This window comes from Stegodyphus dumicola, chromosome 3 (genome assembly GCF_044657685.1).
Source record: "Stegodyphus dumicola isolate Sdum_Otavi_A_Nest chromosome 3, ASM4465768v1".
Taxonomy (NCBI): domain Eukaryota; kingdom Metazoa; phylum Arthropoda; class Arachnida; order Araneae; family Eresidae; genus Stegodyphus; species Stegodyphus dumicola.
The window spans coordinates 267,470,665-267,491,558 of record NC_140770.1 but is presented as its reverse complement, the minus strand read 5'-3'; the positions used below and the strand labels follow the sequence as shown (position 1 = coordinate 267,491,558).

Below are 20,894 nucleotides of genomic sequence, written 5' to 3'. Positions count from 1 at the left end.
CGATGGCAATCAACATTCTAAAGTTGAAAATTGTCTGTTGCCTCAAAAAAGTAGATTACCAACTGCCCCTAATGAAAGGTCATATTGTAGGGTTTATATTTATTTTAACTAACATTTATTTTAAGTTTAAACTATCTTTCCTGTCAAGCCTTACTTTCCCCTGGAACTGCCAATGCCAGAATATGTAAATTTTAGTAGAACGCGCAAGGATTCAAATTATCAGCGGAAGTATTCTGATTTAAATAGAAGGAAACGAGTTCGGTGTGATATTCTTACTTCACGAGCGCGGAGGTAGTTAGCGAGAAATTGAAGAACCCCGCGTTTCGGCCTATGTGCTTGGCGGGAAGTAGTGTTAATCGTTCAAGTGAGCTTCAAGTCTGCTGAATTAGCAGCGATATTGTAAAACGCGGTGAGTTAGTTATTTTAGAGAGCCTCGTAGTTAGAGTCTTGTCTTTAGTTTCTTTTCAGGTTATTATTTTTATTTGACTGCCGAGTTGGCACAGTCTATGAGCGTCAAGAGCACGCCATTGTAATTTTTACGTTGAATAAAAAGAGACTTAAACCCTTCACAAGACTCTGTGTTTTATACAGTTTTCACAGTCACCTCTTGGTTGCGTGCAAGTTGGAGGCGCGCAACGTTACATTGGCGCCCGAACAATAATCGAACTGAAATGGCCGAAGATTGGATGGAAGCCGCTGGACAACACCAAGAAATGACAACTCAGTTGGAAGGATTTGGATACCTGATCCAGACTTTGAGAGCGTCAATCAAGCCAAACGTCCATTTCGACGGATAAAATTCGGTGGCGGTATTTCTAGAAGATCTAGAAAACCACTTTCAGCTCTACCCTGTTCCCGAAAGACAAAAAGTTGCCATCGCCACATCAGCACTAAGAGGACAGGCCGCGCTATGGTGGAAAAACATAGGCAAATTTTTATTAGGGAAAGTTGGAAGCCAGACATATATATTTGAAAATTTCAAAAAATCGTTAGTAAAGGCCTTCCCCATAGTGAAAGATCGCGCACGGCTGGAAGCCGAACTATATAGTTTCTATCAACGGGATACAGCAGAATTGACGGACTTTATTCTACGAAAAATCAAGCTAACGGATATGCTGTATGGAAAGAAACCCGATGCGGAGATTATTGAAATAATATTACCAAGATTGTTACCCGCTGTTCAAGACTACTTTGAAATTAGAAACCCAAGCACATTGCAGGAACTTTTCGAATTGGCGGTGAAGTTTCAAAATCGCAGAATAGCGGAAAAAGCGAGAGGGGAAACATATTCTCAAAGTACCCGAAGGAAATCTTCAAAGGAGGAAACCAGAAATGGAAATCGCTCTTATGGGGGAAAAAGCTATCAAGCTAACGCATCGAAACTCGAAGGTCAAGGCCCAAAAAGAAAATTTGAAAATAAGCATCCGCGTACCCAGAAGACACAGATTGAAAGGAAAGCGTTAAACGAGTAGAGGGGCCTGTGAAAGGGAGGGTCCAGACCCCGGAAGTTTTAAAAAAACCCTCAAATAGACATTTAAATACGGTCATCGTAAAAAACTCACAGCTACCAATTATACAAGTCCTGGTTGGCGATGTACCAGTAGAAGCGCTCATCGATACAGGAGCAGAAGGAAATTTTATGAGTGAAAATTTCTTCAAAAAGAATTTTTATAGGGTACGACTATTTAAAACCAAAAATACGGAAATTATAGCGGCGCAAGGAAAAACATGTCACTGCATCGGGAAATTATCATTAAACTTACAGGTAAAAGAGGAAAGTCTCAAAGTATTAATTTCTGTGGTGAAAGATCTGCAGCATTCTCTTATTTTAGGTATGGAGTTTTTAAGGGCCGCGAGGGCCAAATAAAAGTTTCAAGATAGTTCCGTGGTGTTGGAGATGGACCAGAGGGTGGTGGAACCTGTGGAGACACCGCAATTGGACCTTAGCCATCTGAATGACCATGAAAGGAAAGCAATACAGCAAGTGGTGAGTAATTTTTCTCATTTATTTTCAGGAAAACCAGGAAACTGCCAAATAGTGGCGCACCAGATTCAATTAAATGCCGAAAAACCTTGTAAGACTAAACCTTACCGCTATGACAAACAAAAAGACGTAATCATCGAAGAACATATTCAGGAGATGTTAAAGAATAAAATAATAACGCCCATAAATAGTGAGTACGCGAGTCCAGTCGTACTATGTAGGAAAAAGAACGAGTTTCCTCCTTCGGATAAAAGGGCTTGGAGGTTTGCTATTGATTACAGAAAACTAAATAGTATTACCAAATTTCCAGTTTACCCTTTGCCGGTTATAGACAAGATCATTAGACAGATCAAATCGACAAGATATATGTCTACTTTGGACTTAACGTCTGGCTACTATCAAATAGCTATGAGACCCGAAGATATACATAAAACCGCGTTTATAACAAAATCGGGCACTTATGCATTTTTACGCATGCCCTTTGGGTTGTGTGGGGCTCCATCAACATTCCAGAGAGCTATGGACATTGTTCTAAAGCCTGTCCTAGGAAAGTCAACTTTAATTTATCTAGATGATATAATTATAACGAGTAGTACGTTGGAACAACATATTAATGATTTAGAACAAGTTTTTAAATTATTAAAAGAGGCCGGTCTTACAATTAACGCCTCAAAATGCAAGTTCGCAACTAAAGAACTTAAATATCTCGGTTATAAAATTTCGCAAAAGGGTATAGAAACGCAAGATTCAAAAATAAAAGCTATTAAGAATTTCCCACCGCTCAACACCGCCAAGAAACTTTCTTCTTTCCTTGGATTATGTTCTTACTATCGATCTTTCATAAAAGATTTCGCTAATATTGTTGAACCACTCTTAGTAATCAAAAGAAAAAGGGCTAAATTTACGTGGACAGCGGAAGCTAACACAGCTTTTGAAAGATTAAAAGAAGCGCTCATTAATGCCCCTGTTTTAAAATTCCCGGAGGGGGACGAAAACCTGGAAATTGCAGCAGATGCGTCAGACTATGCGGTGGGTGCGGTTCTTATGCAAAATAACCATCCGCTGGCATTTTTTAGTAAAACGTTGAATCAGACACAAAGGAATTATACAGCTACAGAAAGAGAAACATTAGCCGTATTAATGGCTGTACACAAATTTCGAGTTTATTTCGGCAAATCGCCAGTAACAGTCTTTTCGGATCATGCGGCTGTTGGTAGACTTTACTCGGGGAAAAACCTAACGCCCAGGTTAATAAGATGGGCTTTAAAACTCCAAGAATATAATATCACAATAAAATATAAACCGGGTAAGGAAAACAATGTAGCTGACGCACTTTCTCGTATAAAACTGGACGATGAAGGAAATGAACTTAAATGCGCTGTGTTGACTTCAAAAATTTTAGATTCTAGAGATACGGTTATTACTGAACTGAAAGCTGATCCTGAATTTGGAAATATCTATGCTTATTTGAAAGACCCCGAAAGCTTTGAGCACACAGATATCGATGCGATAAGAAATAGAGCAAAAAACTATGAAATAATAGATAATTTATTATTTTATACGAAAACAACAAACGAAAATCTTGAGTATAAGCCAGTCATCCCAGCCTCGCTTCGATTAAGCATTTTGAAGGAGTTGCACGAAGAAAAAACAGCGGGCCACCTAGGGGTCAGAAAGACTATAAAAAGGGTACGCGAGGCGGTATATTTCCCGCAATTATACAAAATAGTAACGGCGTATGTCAGGTCCTGTAATCAATGTCAGTTAATAAATGATATTAATTACAGCCCGGCCGGGTACTTAAATAGCGTTCGCGCTACATTTCCGAATGAAATTTTAGGCATAGATCTCCTTGGTCCCTTCCCCCAGAGCGAGTTAAATAAAAATCGTTTTCTTTTAGTAATAGTAGATCATTTTTCAAAATGGACAGAAATTGTTCCACTTAAACGCGCGTCAGCCAAAACAGTCGCAGATGCATTCTTACACAGATACATTTTAAAATACGGTGCACCGATAAAAGTCATTAGCGATAACGGAAAACAATTCATTAGTCAAATATTTGAAAACATATGCAATGGACTTGGCATACGCCATATCAAAATGGTTCCGTATAGACCACAAGCTAACATAGCAGAAAGAGTTAATAAAAATATAGTAAAAATAATTCGCAGTTACGTGAGCACACATCACAAGCGCTGGGATGGCTACATAAATGAATTAGCTTATGCTTTAAGAACGGCACATCATGATACTACGGGAAAACTCCAGCAGAATTATTCTTAGGCCGAAAATTAATTACGCCTTTAGATAAATTATTCTTTGTGCAACAAAGAGAGCAGGAGTTTAAACAAAAACATGTGCAAAAGCTAATTGATCAGGCGCTTAAAACCTCGGATACGGCAAGAAATAGGCAGAAAATATATTATGATAGAAAACGCCGTGAAGCAGATTTTAAAGTTGGGGATAAAGTATTGAAGCGGAAATTTTCTTTATCAAGTGCCCCAGACAATTTTATGGCAAAGCTAGCTCCAAAGTTTGAAGGCCCCTATGTAATTCAGGAAATCAAAGGAGTAGTCTTATATCTTAAGAACGAGAGAGGGGAAATCTGTAAAGCAAGTCCCGACCAGGTGAAAAAATACTATAATCCAAATGATTTTGAAATCCTTAAAAGTTTCTTCCAGGACTCAAGTCTAAACGAAGTAGAAGGTCCAGAGACTACAACAACTATTACACCACCCAAGAAACAGAGAACTGAAGAGAGACCTAGCCCTTCTACAACCCGGACGTCGGTATCAAAAAGAAAAAATAATTTTCAAACTCCAGCGTTTAAGAAAAACAAAAATACAGATGCACCGGGTAAAGAAACCATGGTAAAGAGAAAAACACCACCTACAAAGGATTGCAGGAAAAATTATACATCAAGGAGAACGCGCACACGGCCACAGAGTCAGGTGCCAGCAAGGCCGCCGTTCCGGAAACTGAAACGACAACAGGAAGCACAAAAATACGACGAACAGAAGAAATTCAAGAAGGACTCCAGACCGGAGGACGTCAAGACCAGCCGTCCCAGGGAGAAACGGAAATGCCAACAACCAGACGATTACTCCGCCAAGAGGCCAGCATGTAGAGGTCGCAAAAGTAAAAGTCAGGTGGACGACACTCGGAGGGCAGTAAGGAGAAGATTAACATCCATGAAACCTCTAACTTGGGAACAATTTTGCCAAAAACGAATGACGGAGTTTCAAGCATCGAAAACTCAAAGATAAGTTAAAACCTTCTATAAATTTTTTTCTCTTTTGTTCCGAAATGTTATGCATAAGTATGAAGTTCTATGTTTTGACGAAAGTCAATATGTCTCGGTTGAGACTTAGTTTTGTTTTACTTCATTTAGCTAAGGCAAAAGTATCATTTTCTTTAAGTGTAAAAGCTAAAAACAAGCATTTTCTGTTGGTCGAAAGACTAATTCTGTTATGTTAAAGCCAAAATTTGGCCGAAGATAAAAATAACTTCGTATTCTTGTACTAATAAGAATTTTAGTTTCAGTGCCGCCAGTTTGGCGAAAAATGAGTAAAGTAAAAATTTATTTTCTTTTATTCATTTTATGGTAAATTGTAAAAATCATATGTATTAAAATCTTGTAAATGTACGTAAATACTTGAATGTTATGTAAAAGTAGAATTTAGTCTAGAAGCATAAAATTGTAGATGCTAAAAGTGAATGCTTAAAAGCAATGAAGTCAAAATTTAAGTATTAAATTGTAGATAAAGTCATGCTTTAGAGCGAAAGCCTGCATGTTTAAAAATGAATGAGGGGGAAGTTAGAATGAATGTGTTTTGTAGGGTTCTCCACCTACATTTGAATTTTTAAGAATATTAAAGTAGCTCATTGAGTGGTAGAATGTCGAGTAAGGTGTGTCTATTTGGTCGTTGAATTCTAACAAATCATGGTGGTTAGGGGAAGTGTTGTAAGACTAAAACACGAATATTCCCGTTTGACACCACACACGGTGGGGAGCCAGGGTAAAGTTAAATTAATGCTTGAAAAATCGAATGAATGTGAATTAAGCAATAACTAAGAAAAACGAATCGTTTAAAAACAAAAATTTACTGTGTCAAGAACGTGTAAATTATAATGTATGTAGAAAGATACTGATACTTATATTCCTTCCAGATGCTGGAAGGAAAGACCAAGATTGATTGATGAAGTCCAGGAAAAGTTGCTGTAAGAAGAGAGCTTTATAACGAGCAACAGAATTTTAGTATACAAATTGTTACATAAGATATTTTTTTGTGTAAACGAGGTTCTCGCCAGTTAGTTCAGAATTAGAGAAACTTACAACAGGTCGTTTGTAGGACCTGCTTCGAAGTTTTCCAAATTTTGGCAGCGGCAAATGTAGGGTTTATATTTATTTTAACTAACATTTATTTTAAGTTTAAACTATCTTTCCTGTCAAGCCTTACTTTCCCCTGGAACTGCCAATGCCAGAATATGTAAATTTTAGTAGAACGCGCAAGGATTCAAATTATCAGCGGAAGTATTCTGATTTAAATAGAAGGAAACGAGTTCGGTGTGATATTCTTACTTCACGAGCGCGGAGGTAGTTAGCGAGAAATTGAAGAACCCCGCGTTTCGGCCTATGTGCTTGGCGGGAAGTAGTGTTAATCGTTCAAGTGAGCTTCAAGTCTGCTGAATTAGCAGCGATATTGTAAAACGCGGTGAGTTAGTTATTTTAGAGAGCCTCGTAGTTAGAGTCTTGTCTTTAGTTTCTTTTCAGGTTATTATTTTTATTTGACTGCCGAGTTGGCACAGTCTGTGAGCGTCAAGAGCACGCCATTGTAATTTTTACGTTGAATAAAAAGGGACTTAAACCCTTCACAAGACTCTGTGTTTTATACAGTTTTCACAGTCACCTCTTGGTTGCGTGCAAGTTGGAGGCGCGCAACGTTACAATATTACCAAATAGAAAGTTCGTCCTTGTACACTGAACAGAATCCTCCTGTTCAAGAGGTTTTATTTGTGCAAGGAAATTTAAAATTATTTGCAAAAGTCGCAAATAGAAATTTATTTACCTCAGCCAATAACATCTTCTGGCCTGGCATCCCAACATCGCACAAGAAAGCCTAGTGAAGAAACAATACCAATGCTCAGTCACCCACCTCCTGGAGCTGGAAACTTAGTACTGCTTAACTCAGCATCTTTACAGGTACAGCAAGTTGCACAGAATATTCCACCGGTGGCCCGTGCTGGCGTGAATGTGTTAAAATGCTGACAGTATAAGTCGTCGTTGTATCGAAACATCCCACAACTAAAATTATATATTCCAGGAAGTTCAAAACTTCATTGTTTAAATTTTTCTAATACTAGAATATTGAATTTTATATGTTTATTTAAAATACTTCTTTGAAAGCACTTGCACTCATTTTGTCAGGTATCTAATTGTATTTGTTTCGGATATGCTTGAACATCATTGTATTGTAAAAAAAAATAATAATGTATTTTAAACTGAAAATTTTTCTTGAAAGTTCCACAAAATTTCCATAGAATTAAAAGAAAAAAAAAACTTTCCAAAAGTTCCCCGTGAAGGAAGGAATTTGAGAGTGTAACGTATTTGCGTTGCTACCTTACGAACATAATTCCACTAGGATATGTAAATAAACCTCGCGCATAAAATATCCGAGCTTGAAGATGCACGCGCTTAAAAATGTTTTTCATTTGTTCTGAAAGTTTCACTAATAAAGTTGTTTGTTCTATCAAAAATGGCGAGATTTCTTTAAAACTTCTACAGACGCTCGAAAAAATTCGTTTTAAATCAGTTTTATAATTTCTTTTTTTCGGGGGGGGGGAAGAATCCTTCATTCTGTCCTTAAGTACAGATGTCCCGCAAAAACATCGTTAAATTGCATTCGATAGCGGTCAAAACTGATATTTTCGATTGCTTTCGATAGCGGTCAAAATGGATATTTTCGTTAATATATGGTACCCAACATTTTTCGTGATTACAATACTTCCTTTACTTCGCACAAGGAAATAAAATGTAATACGCTTTTGCCAAAAGGATGCATTGCAAAGACATTAAGTTACTTGCCGTACAAATTTCATTTCAGTTTGTAAAATAGGAGTTGACAAAATAGAATCATATGATAGCTAAAAATCGGAAAAAAGTTAACGAAAAGAAAAAAAAATAGTTTATTCAGATAACTTAGATTTCTTTATAATTATGGAGAAATTACTGAAAATCATAAATCTAGTATATTCGACATCAAAGAGAAATAAATAAATACAAATAATAGATAATTAAAATTGAATAGAAACGATGAAAGAAAATAAAAACATTTTTGAAAAAAAAATATATTTTAACAATCATCCAAAGCACTTATTTCAACAGTTAATATTGTTTATGAGTAGAGATTAAGAACAGACATGGCCTAGGTGAAACCGTGAAATATTTTGCAGGATATTAGATGAATATGGACTTAGACTAAAAGAGGAATATTATATTCCTTCTGTATACATAAAAAGTGAAAATATATGTAATGAAAGTCTATAAAATACTTATAAAGTTTTTTTTATTTATTGTTTAATATATGTATACTGTTTTTTTTATTAATTTCATTTCAATGTTTATTGTCTGTGGGTAAGTTATATCCTAAACTAAATGCATTTTTTTAAAAAATAGATCAGGTTAAAAAGTAAGAAAAGTAATATATTTAAGATCTGTATATATTACATTTACATAGCTTAGTTTGTTCATCAATAAATAAAAGCAGGTCAAATCTGAAATAGCTTACATTCTGCCGAATAGCAACAGGCTTGAATGAAAAGCGAAACAACGCAAAATCAGGCTGCTTTTTGAAACACTAAACTATTAACACTTTTGGGCTAAAATATATATAGAAATTAAAATTAATTAATTGTAATAAGAGGAATTAAATATTCAATTAATGCATTCTAAAACGAAATGAAATAAAAATTGCATTAATTTTATATTCAATACTTGCTATCAAATATGTATTAAATATACTGTAACATTTATGCTTGGTATTAACTATGTCATACTTTTTGTTCCTTGATTTCCTTTGTAAACTATTTTACTCTTTTAGGAGACCAGAAGTTTGATGAAGTTGATGACATTAGGACTTCAGTGTCTCTCCTCTTACAAAAAACATTGCTTACAGACGTAGAATTCCGTGTAGTTGTTGGAACATCAGAGAGAGTTTTTCCCGCGCACAAACTCATCCTTTCCTGTAGAAGTCCTATTCTAGCTGACAGATTCTACAAGGAGAAGGATGCTTCTGTCATTTCTGAAACTGATGTCGGACCTTTAGGCATGGAACAAATGATTAGGTAAAATTAACTCAATTTTATTTTCAGAAACCTTCGTGCAAATCATTTACAAGAAATTATGCAACTTATAATAAGTTTTATTTTTAGAACTAGGCAAACCTAAACCCTTTTTAGAATTAGCTTGAAAGAAATGCTCATGCATTTGATATTTTAATCATTAGAATGTGAATAAGATATTTTAAATTGGGGAGGTGTAAGGCTTCCTAAAATTTAGTTCAATTGTTCGCTTTAATTTTGCAATTACATTATTAATCAGAGTCTATGTCAACGGTTTTGATAATATGTGGTGAAAGAGAAAATTAGAGCATATGTTTCATATGTGATTGAAACAGTAGCAAATGTTCAAAAATTTACACTGGCCTCCAAGAGCTGATAATACTGCAAATACTGCAAATTAATAACTTTGCGAAGCGTAGTTCAATTTGTGTGGCTGAAAATTCCTGCGCATCCAGATGGTTGTGCGCATATACCGTATATTACGACGAATCAAGGTTGGGGATCTGAACATATGCTAATTACTGAATTTCTCAAATGCGCGTCAAATGTGTTAAGCGTTACACAACGAAGCAAAAAGAAAAGACAAAATAACTTATAGATGAATGGCAGAAATTTAGGGCTGGCATGCTGTCGGAGGCATTGAACCAGGACAGTCATTCAAAGATATCTCGCATTTCTTAAGCATTTATTATTCGGTTATTTCTCGACTCTGGAAACAATTTCAAACAAGTTGTTTGGAGAGCCGCACTCGATCGATCAAGAATTACCCCCAATTAACAATATCGCAGTGTTGTTATAGTCGCCAAGCGAAATCAATAACCGACCTCCACTCTTGACACATTAACTATTTCAGCTTCGCCTCATAAGAAAATACCTGTCAATACTGTACGACTGACATATTCACACGAAGGGACCTTAAAGCCAAAGTATAAAGTGTTTGTGCTCCACTAACTACCCATTCGAAAGGGACAAGACTAAAGCGGCACAAACAATGTCTCAATATGATTGCTCCAGTCTGGTGCAGCGTCTTCAGATCTAGAAAACTGTAAGTTTGTGGAGACACTGAGGTACAGGAATCGGGGACACAGAACATCATCGAACATCACTCTTTCATAAATGGCAGCATCATAGCTTGGATGGTAATTTTAATGGGTTAATGCAATTAGCTGATCGTCTTCAATGACAGTTCTGTGACGGGCGGCGCAGTATCGTAATGAAGAGATCGAGATCACTATGTTAAAATTTCCAGCAATTCATTAACAGCTGCGAGAAACCTAATAATATTAATTAACATGCTAATGAATTTTAAACTGAAATTAATAATATAATGAGAATTCCACATTAAAAATATGAAAATTCAACAAACCTTGTACGAACAATTATGTACGCCTTCTACGAAACGAATGAGACAGTTCTATATCCGTCGTTCTGCTGTGCCAATGAATGAGATTTAACACGCGTTTTTCATGCCTCGAAAGCACGATTTCCGATAAACAATAGATTCAAATATAGCAATTTTTCTAACATGTGTATTCTGATACAAAATCGTACTTGTTCTGAAATTACATGCGTGATTTTGATGCATATTTCGATTATATGTGTCAAGTTATACCAAATTCCAATTTTGTTTTAAGAATCCCACAGGTAGTATTTAAAAAATCAGCTCTCAATATTTTACCTTCTAAATGTTAATTGCAGTGGCTATATATTTATTAACTGCCCTTTTTTTACACTTACATCTGTCATTAGTCTAAATTCAGTTAAATAGAAATAAAATTTTGAGCTTTTTCTCAAATTTTCTGTAATTTTTAGAAACGTTTATAAATTTTTGGAAAACATATTTAAATTACCTATAAAAGTTTTACCATTGCCTTAAAGTAAATATATCACTAAGCATACCTGCAAAACATTATAGATTTTCATTCAAAATTTCTCAAGATAGATGTAAATTTATATATTGGCTAGTTTTGAAATTTGTCATATTTGTTATATGCGATAATAACACCAAATGGGTTTTATTTACTCTGTCGGAATTATTCGAAAAAATGAACGGTGCATATTTTTTTCCGTTCATAAACAATGAAAGGGAAAGCAATATAAGTTACTATAAATTAAGATATTCGCCAAGCGGCGAAATATCATTCTTGGGGCAAACTGAAAAAAGTGCTCAGCAATAAATTTTTTCAATTTCTTGATACGTTTCTCACCAAATTTTACAAAATTTAATTTGTAGGCGTGATTTGAGTCGCAGAATCGGAATATGGAAAAATATAGATATGCCATTTCAGAAAAAAAGTCTGATTTTGTATCAGAATATCTACGTTAGAGTTAAATACTTCCTATGTCGCACATTGGAGACATGCAAATTAAATGTTCGTCAATCTGCCCAACAAAAAGAGAGATACAGAATAGTTCTTTTATTTTCCCACTGTACCCCTTAAAGTTCATCTTCTGAATGAAGTTTCAGTCATAAATATAATTAATTAGTAAAACATGTTCTAAAGCCACATATAAAACCCTTCGTTACAAATATTTATTGAATTTATGTAAACATCTATAATAATACTTAAAAAACACCGTTCACATCTTTTTTTACAGATATATTTATTTGGATGACATTGACAGTTATTCTACATTTGCTCTCAAAGAAGGGCTTGAAGCCTCATTGAAATACAGTATTAAATTCCTCGAACGGAGTTTGCCAATGGACAAGATTTAACACGCGTTTTTCATGTCTCGAAAGCGCGAATAAATCTTAGGATATATAGTAGATTTATATATAGCAAATATTTTCAACATAGGTTTATGGACACAAAAAATCGGACATTTTCTAACATGACATAACAATTTTAATCCATATTCCGAATCCACGTGTCAAATTATGCCAAAGTGAGAAGTTTTGTAAGAATCCCATGAGTATATATTTAAAAATCAAGTCTGAAAATTTTAGCCTCTCAATGCTAATAGCATTGCCTACATATTTATTAACATGTCTTTTCTTTACACTTACATGAGTCCTTCTTTCACAATTCTAAATTCAATTCGATCCAAATGAAATCCGCAGCTTTTTCTCTGATTTGATTTTAAATTTGCGTTTTTCAACAATTTTTTATAAATTTTTGAAAAAAACTGAATTTCCTATACATTTTTTTCCATTACCTTAACATATTTCTAACCATTATCTTAATGTATGTATAAACATACCTGCAAAAATTTACAGCTTTTCATTCAAAATTCCCAAATATAGAAGTAAATTTATTTATTGGCGTGTTTTGAAGTTTGCCATACTTGTTATAAAACGATAATAACACCAAATGTGTTTTATGCCCTTTGTTGAAATTATTTTAAAGAATTAACGGTGAACCTTTTTCCCGGTCTTGCACAATGAGCGGGAAAGGAAAATAGGTTACCATAAAATTATGAACTTCGCCAAGAGGCGAAATATTATTCTTGGCGCAAACTAAAGTCTGCAAATATACATTTTTTAATTTCTCTTTAGGTTTCTCATCAAATTTTGCAAAACTTCATATTTAGGCATTATTTGAGTCGTAGAATTGGAATATGGAAAATAATAGATCTGCCCTTTCAGAAAAAATTCCGATTTTGTGTCAGAATAACTACGTTAAAACAATGTTATACGTAAATGTAATATACATCTGAAATTGCGCTTTCGCGACATTAGAAATACAAACTGAATTTTCATCAATTGGCCCAGTAAAAGGAGAGATACAGAATTGTCCTGTTTTTTTACAGTGTACCTCTTAATGTTCATCTTCTGAATGAAGTTTGAGTCATAAATACAATTACCGTATTTGCCGGCGTATACGACGCACTTTTTTCCATTGAAAATAGGTCTGAAAAACGGGACGAGTCTTATACGTCGATAATTTTTTTTTTTTATTTGCGAATGTGGGGATATTACAGTTACGTAGAGTTCAGTAAATAAGCATGTGCTGTCATCGAAGATCACAGCTGAGTTCGTTTAAACTTTGCAGTTTTTGTGAACGTCTTTTAAGTGTGTGAAATTTCTACCGTACACTTTTCTTTAATTTATTGGTAAGTTATGGCTCAAAACCAACGTCGACAGTGCTGTAACACAGAATACAAGCTACGCATGATTGCGTATGCTAAAGAAAATGGTAACAGGGTACAGGGGACAATTTGTGGTATGAGGACTCAGATGCTGATTTAGAAGATATTTCAAGTGACTCTTCATTTAGCTTTGGAGATTAGTATCTGGGTTTTGATGAAGAAGATTAAAAGGTGTTTTTTTCCAGATATATTGGGTGTTTTCAGAAAGTATTACTTTGTATTTGTATTATTTTATATTTAAAATACTGCAAATTCATTATAATGGTCAGTAAAAATGTTTTTATCCTTTAAAATGTGTATACAAAAGCGGTGAGTCTTATACGCCGACAAATACGGTAATTAGTGAAACATGTTCTAAAGCCACGTATAAATGCTCCACTTCCGTTATAAATGTTTCCTTAAATTTTGTATAAACATTTAATCATATTTTAAAAATACTATTCATATTTTTTACAGATATATTTATTTGGATGACATTGACAGTTATTCTGCATTTGCTCTCAAACAAGGGCTTGAAGCCTCATTGAAATACAGTATAAAATCCCTAGAAAACCTTTGCATCTCTTGCCTCATGAACGTGGAGATCACTGGAGATAATGTATACGAAGTACTTGACGCTGCTGACAGAGTAAAACACGACGGAATTCGTCAGAGATGCCTAAATATTGTTATGAATGATACAGAAACGGTGTTGAATTCTTCCGCTCTAAGACATGCAAGTTTGAATACTCTGGTTCATATATTTGAGTTGCCAGAATTAAATATTGAAAGTGAAGTTCGGCTGCTCGAAGCTGCCATTGCGTGGTTACAGCACAACCGAAACAGTTCATCAAGGGATAAACTGTTGTCCTGCATAGACATAATGGCCTTAGATGTCGATGAAAGTGAAGTTCGGCTGCTCGAAGCTGCCATTGCGTGGTTACAGCACAACCGAAACAGTTCATCAAGGGATAAACTGTTGTCCTGCATAGACATAATGGCCTTAGATGTCGATGAAGTTTTAGCGGTCACCAAAAAGTTTTCATCTTTTTTTAGCGATAGCGAAATTGTCAGCATTCTTTCAAATATTCGACATTTCGGATCGCCGGATTTGCCATCATTCTGCATAACTCATAAATCCAAAAGGAAATTTTTGAAACCAAAATGTAAACCAAGCGAGATTTCTAACCTGGGAGTTAGTAACAGTGCTACGCAGACATCGGATTTTATAATGTTGGATAAAAGTACGGAAATTTCTCCCAATGAGGCGTATTTCTTTCCAGTCCAGGAAATTGCATCTGTGAAAACCTCGTTACATGCAAAGCTAGAAGAACGCGCGGAAATTTCTGAAGAGGAGTTTTATACGTTTCACTCAACGGAATCTCTGACCACAGGAACGCAAAGTACAGTAGTATCAACAATTGATGGATGTTCGCAAATTTCTAAATCTGAGGCTGTTTTGTTCAATAGAAAAGAGACAGAAAACGAAGAAGTTCAAACCACATCTTCTATTACACCAAACCGAAGTGTTGAAACGTCTGATCTTACCCTGAGATCAAATCAAATCACAAAGATACGTAAAAATGATTTCGACGTGTTCATATCCAGTAACACATACGATACAGAAGTGCAACGAACATTTGTTACAGAAAATGAAAAAAGCAGCCCAGCTCTTGACGTCGGCACCTATAAATTTTACAAAAATGAAAATGAGAACACGCCTTCTTCATGGCCATCATTACCAGCGAAAAGTCCCGCTAATGCCAAACTGGAAGCTTCTAGGAATGTTGGGGATGAAAAAATTCGAATTAATTTTGAAGATGAATCAAGAGATGTAATTGCTTCCTCGACACAAATTTCAAGAAAGAATAATGACATGGTATCAACCTCCAGTAAAGAAGACATCTCAGATAAAACGGTATGTTTGTTTATTTTCTTATTTCTACTTCATATTTTTATATTTGTTTTGTTCTATGTGCGTGTAATGGTAAGAATTTTGCATTTACTTCTGTACATACACTTACTGAAATATATATTAAGTTCAAACGGAAATTCCCCAGCCTTTCAAATCCATATATCTAAACTTACATTTAGGATGGCATGACGTGTTCCCAGTGACTGCCACTCGCACTTTAACATAGGAGTTTAAAATTTTCATTTAAGAATAGCAACAGTTCAAGGATTTCATCTTTATAGGACTGAGCATTTACGGTTCTGCATGGAAAGACATACACGTCTGTGCATACACCCAAATAGATACCAACACAAACACTGACACTGCTTCCTCGGTATGCATCTCTTTGAACTATGCTTAATGAACTATAACGGGTTCCGTGTTCTATCCAAGTCAAATAACGCCTATTATCGCTTTGGAGGCTAAACCTAAACTCATCCGTAAAGAGAACAGTTGATTGCGATTTGAGCAGCCGTCCAATGGACATATTGACGTGTCCACTTCAAATGTTACCTTCTGTGATGTGACGCGAGCGACACGTAAATGGCTTGTCCCCTCACGTGGAAACCTCCTTCGTGAAGTCTTCTACGGATGTTTGACGTTGATACCAACCTTCTGGTGGCTGCAGGAAGTGAGGATCTTAGATGAGTTTGAGTTGCTGTTCTATTCCTTCGTGCCCATAGCAACAAATATCGATCATCTGCCCTCGTCTTAACATTTGTCCGTCTTTGGCTGACCTCCTGGATGCCGAATCTGTGATTTAAAATTCTTGCCAATGTCTATGAACGACAGAAAGACTCACATTTAGCCATCATACCAGTTATGTTTGAGGTTGCTTTGCCTATAGTTTCCCAAAATTTTTCATCACAGTTCTTGGGGAAATAATGCCTGGAAGTCATTATTATAAATTGGCTGTTTCACCACAATTCAATACCACAGATTTCCCTGAAATCGTACAAGGAAATTTGCACGCGCGCTCTGAAACACTCCATTTTATACTCCTCGAAGATGACGTATTCCGATCGCAGCACCAGTAAATTGCATACTTTAGTTTTACGCAGGAACCCTCCTTGAAGATGACGCAATCTGATCGCAGTGCCTTATTGAGGTACGCTTATTTGACCACATATTCAAATTTTATACGGATTTGCTCATTTTCGAATTAGTTATCACTTTATTGAGATATCTTTCTTAATTTTGGGAAACTAGTACACTTTCGGTGTATTAGAGAGAACCTGCGAAGATTTTATTACAGGATTTACAATGCTAATACAATAATTTTGATTTAATATATCCTACAGCAAATATTTATTTATTTCTTAACTAGTCAACTGAATTGGGCCCAGTTAACAGAATTCGAGTTGACCTCATTGGAGAACCTAGCAACAAAGAGGAATTGAGTAAGTTATTCTGCTATTGTTCCACTTTAATTTTATCGAACAAAAGTTTGCATTAGCCTAATGTATAACATAATAATTATCATGGCACAACTTTTTATTTACTAAAATATGAAAAAGCACATTTACTATTATTTTTGATGGATGGTTAAATGCAGGAAACTGTTTAACGAAAATTTTTTGTAATGAGTTAAACCTGTTAGCAGTATACCAGTTAAAATTTCTAAAGGTTATGTTTGATTTTTCTAGTTCGTTAACAAAACAATAGCTTTAATAGTAAAACTGTAATGATGTTGATTATTGAGTAACTGAAGTCAAACTATAACTTCTTCATCCATAAGCTTCACAAGCTCATTCAAATTTTCACATTACTAGTTTCAATGGTTTTATCGAACCATCAATCTTATGAAAAGATAAAAATAGCTCATCAGGATTCACTACTGGCGCCATCTTTTGAAGAAACAAGAAAACTAAAACATAGCTTCCTGAACGGCTGAATGTAATGATGGATTGGAATAAGGGTCGTTAGAACAGAAAGATTTTCTTAAAACGAAACGCCTCTAGAAAATCTAATTTACCAATAGAAGATGTTTTTTGAATAATGTTGGCTGCAGTAAAAGGAAAAGTGCGATTTTCGGACAAGCAATGCTCAGCAACAGAGAATTTTTGTGTTTCCTTTTTCTTAACATATGTCTTATGTCCTTTAAAGAGAAATTTGAAGGCTCTTTTAGTTTCACCAATGTAAATTAAACGACACTGGCAAGGAATCCTGTAAGTATCCTAAGAAATTATATCCGGAATGGGGTCCTTAAGTATAAAACTTGGAATTTTATTGATAGGAGAATAAATGAACCGAAAGTTACATTTATGTAAAATACGTGCAGTGTTATAGCTAATTTAAAGAAAGGAAGGAAAGACAACTGAATTCTTATAATCGCCTAGAACAAGAATGTGCCTTTGCATGTGTTGAAATGAGAATTTTTTAACTGCTTGGTTAAAAATGTTGCGTGAAAAGCCCAGTGAATAGCAACTGCAGTTAAATTATTTAGTTCTTGATGAAAAGCCTATCTGGAGGAGCAAACGTGAAGTGCACGGAAAACAAAGGAACAAAATGAAGCTAACTTTCGGTAAAACCATCGAAACTAATCCTGCGAAAATTTGCAAAAATTAACGCTGATTTTCATTGTTTGACTTCTAAATTGACAGAAATAGTTTAGTTTCTTATTTTCGATCTTAAGTTAAAAGCCCAAGTGCAGGATTTATTGCAATCTCCAGAGGGGCGCTCTTTTAGAATTTCTTTGAGCGAATAAAAGGTGAGGCCAGGTGGCGCGGTGGCTAACGGCAGCCGCACCACAGGTTCAATTCTCGGGCTGGGCAAGGTCGACTCAGACTTTTATGCCTTGATTTCCATCACTTGGGTCGATGAAATGAGTACAAAGTTCGCTTGGGACTAAACACTGGGGGTCCTGCGACAAGCTGACCGCTTGTTCAGGGTATATGCTTACGAACCCCGGAGCCCACGGTCAAAAAAGCGGATTTCGGGCAGGCCTTGGCCCATTAGGGTTGTTACGCCACTAAGTTTTAGTTTAGAACAAAAGGTATTTATACCCTTCTTCGGACTTATACATTATAAATGTAAGAAGACCAGCGAATGATCGCTAGGCACTTGATTAAAGTTCAAGTTACCAAGGACAATTAAACTAACTAGAACTTTATAAGGTTCCCATTTAAGTTTGGAATTAACTACGTTGTCTTCGTGTGATAGAAGTCATATGATATGGATTATTCCTAGAAACGACTCCGTGCAGAAAAAGTTATTACAATTTTTTGGAGAGGGCAAATACCCAAACGAAAATGACGAATTAAGCGGCTATTGATTAATTTAAGTTACAACTTTGATTTGTGTATTTTCATCTTATAAATATCTATATCTGTATATGAACAGAAAAAAATTGTATTAAATTTTACCTATACAAATCTATATCTTTGATAATTTACTCTAGGTATACCTTTTAAATTTCAGAGATCAAATTTAATGTATATGACGGAACAAAGATTCAAGAATTAATTACTTACTACACACTTTTGAAAGCATCGAGTACTTTTTTTGCTCAGCTCTTCGATGATGATCATAACTCACCGAAGCTGTCAGCTATAAAGCTTGATGATCTAAGCTTCAAAGGATTATCCTCTATGATAAGGTAAGAAGAGGAGAGAACAAAAAATATTCTCAAATTACTGACAGGTGTGTGTGTGTGTGTATGTGTGTATGAAACACTTGTGTTTTCAAAGCATAAATTGCAGCCATAAAAGAGTAAGGATGTCCTACATGTGACTAAACACTCAATCCCTATTGTACTAGAAATATTTTTGCACCAGCCATAGTAGTAGTATGCAATACTTGCCTTCGAACGCACAGTTGCTGCCATTTCTGATGCACTTCAAGTTGCACACATTTTTTATTTTACAAAAGTTAGGATTTCCAAAGCTATCCGAAAGTTTTTTAGTATTAGTGATTCACGGTGAACATGGATGGCTATATGGATGCTCTTCTTGGCAAGAGTTCCTGTCTTCGCCGTTACATTACTTTTTGCCGATAGTTCAATTCACGCTTGTAAAGTACGAGCCAACTTCGCGATTAAATTACTTTGCATAGCCTTTGACTATTAGATATTTAAATTTAGCATTACATTTAAATTTCTTCTCTAAATGGCTCGGTATAAGTGCTGGCAGATTTTGTAAGCACCACGTGTGCCTTCTGAATATCCATTTATTTTAAAATAAAGATCTTTTGCAGTCTTCGTAAATTTCTCTTATACTTAGCGATAAACTGCATTACGTCTGTCAAAAATTGGGTCACCGCTTATAATATTAAAGGAGGTCTGACATCTTTTACGAAGTTATTCCTTCAGTGAAGCAGAAAGTTTTCTTTTGCGTTGTTCCACTGGCATAAACGAACTAACTATTTAAGATGGGAACATATAAGAAATGAGAGTGCTCGAGGTTTTAATTCCATGCTAAAATCTCATTAAAAATTATTAAGAGCCTAAATTTATAAGCAAAGAAAAGCAATCTTTCCTTGAAGTTTTTAAACCCATGTCAAATAATTCAAATAATGACACAATTCATAAATTTTGTACACCCATAAACTGCTAAAATTCTTGCTACTGAAATCACATTAAGGTTTAAAGCATCAAAATTACAAAAGCAATATGCACCAAATTACATCTGTTAAACTTGAAATAGCTGAATTTGACTGTCAGAAAATTTTAATTGTACAGAAGAAACGCATAGTGTAAAATCATTCGAGATAGAATAATTCCTGTAGTGTTGCAAAATATGCTAAAATATCTTTGAATGAAGGACGCTTAAGCAGAGAAGCGTAAGTTATTTCGATCAGTAGTAAATTTCCGTCATGTCCCTAGTCATTTTATTATCTCTGATATTCCTTACTTTCTGACGAATCTGTCCTCTTTAGGCAAGATGAAACTTGGAGTTAGTGTTATTAGACAATTCAAGCTAACCGAAACGACTCGACGGCCTTTGTGTTTCCCCACCAAAACACGCATTATACCAATGCTTTGAGGAATACCGAAACAAAATGTAAGTGTTTCGATGGATTAGAATGGTGACCACATTTCGAAAAATAATTTTGTTTTACCTTAAACTTCACTTCAGTACTGAACTTGACAGCATTGACTATTTTTTTATAATTTTTAGCAATAGTTGCTAAAACAATGTATAATCAAAAATGTATAGAAACCCACAAAACAAACACAGAATGAAGTTAAAATATATAAAACGAAGCTTAAAAGCTAATGAAAATCTAAAATTATACATTTTCGGTGACCACTGGAGAGTCCTTGGGTTATTTTGCAGCAGATTTGGTTGTGGTTTCTTTCGTTACGGAAAGAACGCAAGGGCTATCTGCGTAAGGGTAGGGATGACTTCATGGAGGGCTTTCTAAGGGAAACTGGCTCGTATACGCGTTACACACAGGGGAAACCATGAAATTCCCATGCACCCAGGCCTTCCCGATATTCGAAGCTCAGTGCGAACTGTTCAGCAACTTTAACGCTTGCCCGCTGGTCAGTCTTGTTTTAAGCAGGAGACAAGAAAAATGAGCAATGCCCTCGCTAGGACTCGA

At 35.3% G+C, this 20,894-nt stretch overlaps 2 protein-coding genes across 4 annotated transcripts in view; one reads left to right on the top strand and one right to left on the bottom strand.

Annotated features, from left to right (window-relative positions):
* Positions 1–20,894, bottom strand: part of Dgk (diacyl glycerol kinase 1) — a 911,622-nt gene that overhangs the window by 553,367 nt on the left and 337,361 nt on the right. The gene's annotated exons all lie outside the window — the stretch shown is intronic.
* The window catches only part of LOC118198505 (uncharacterized), a 29,292-nt gene that overhangs the window by 6,988 nt on the left and 1,410 nt on the right, over positions 1–20,894 (top strand). The window contains exons 2-6 of one of the 2 annotated variants that reach the window (XM_085814113.1): positions 9,085–9,328; positions 13,874–14,301; positions 14,416–15,314; positions 16,678–16,750; positions 18,771–18,948. In XM_085814113.1, the coding sequence (XP_085670239.1) occupies positions 9,085–9,328; positions 13,874–14,301; positions 14,416–15,314; positions 16,678–16,750; positions 18,771–18,948 (1,822 nt within the window). Of the gene's footprint in view, positions 1–9,084; positions 9,329–13,873; positions 15,315–16,677; positions 16,751–18,770; positions 18,949–20,894 lie in introns of both variants that reach the window. The other variant, XM_085814112.1, reaches the window with a different exon arrangement.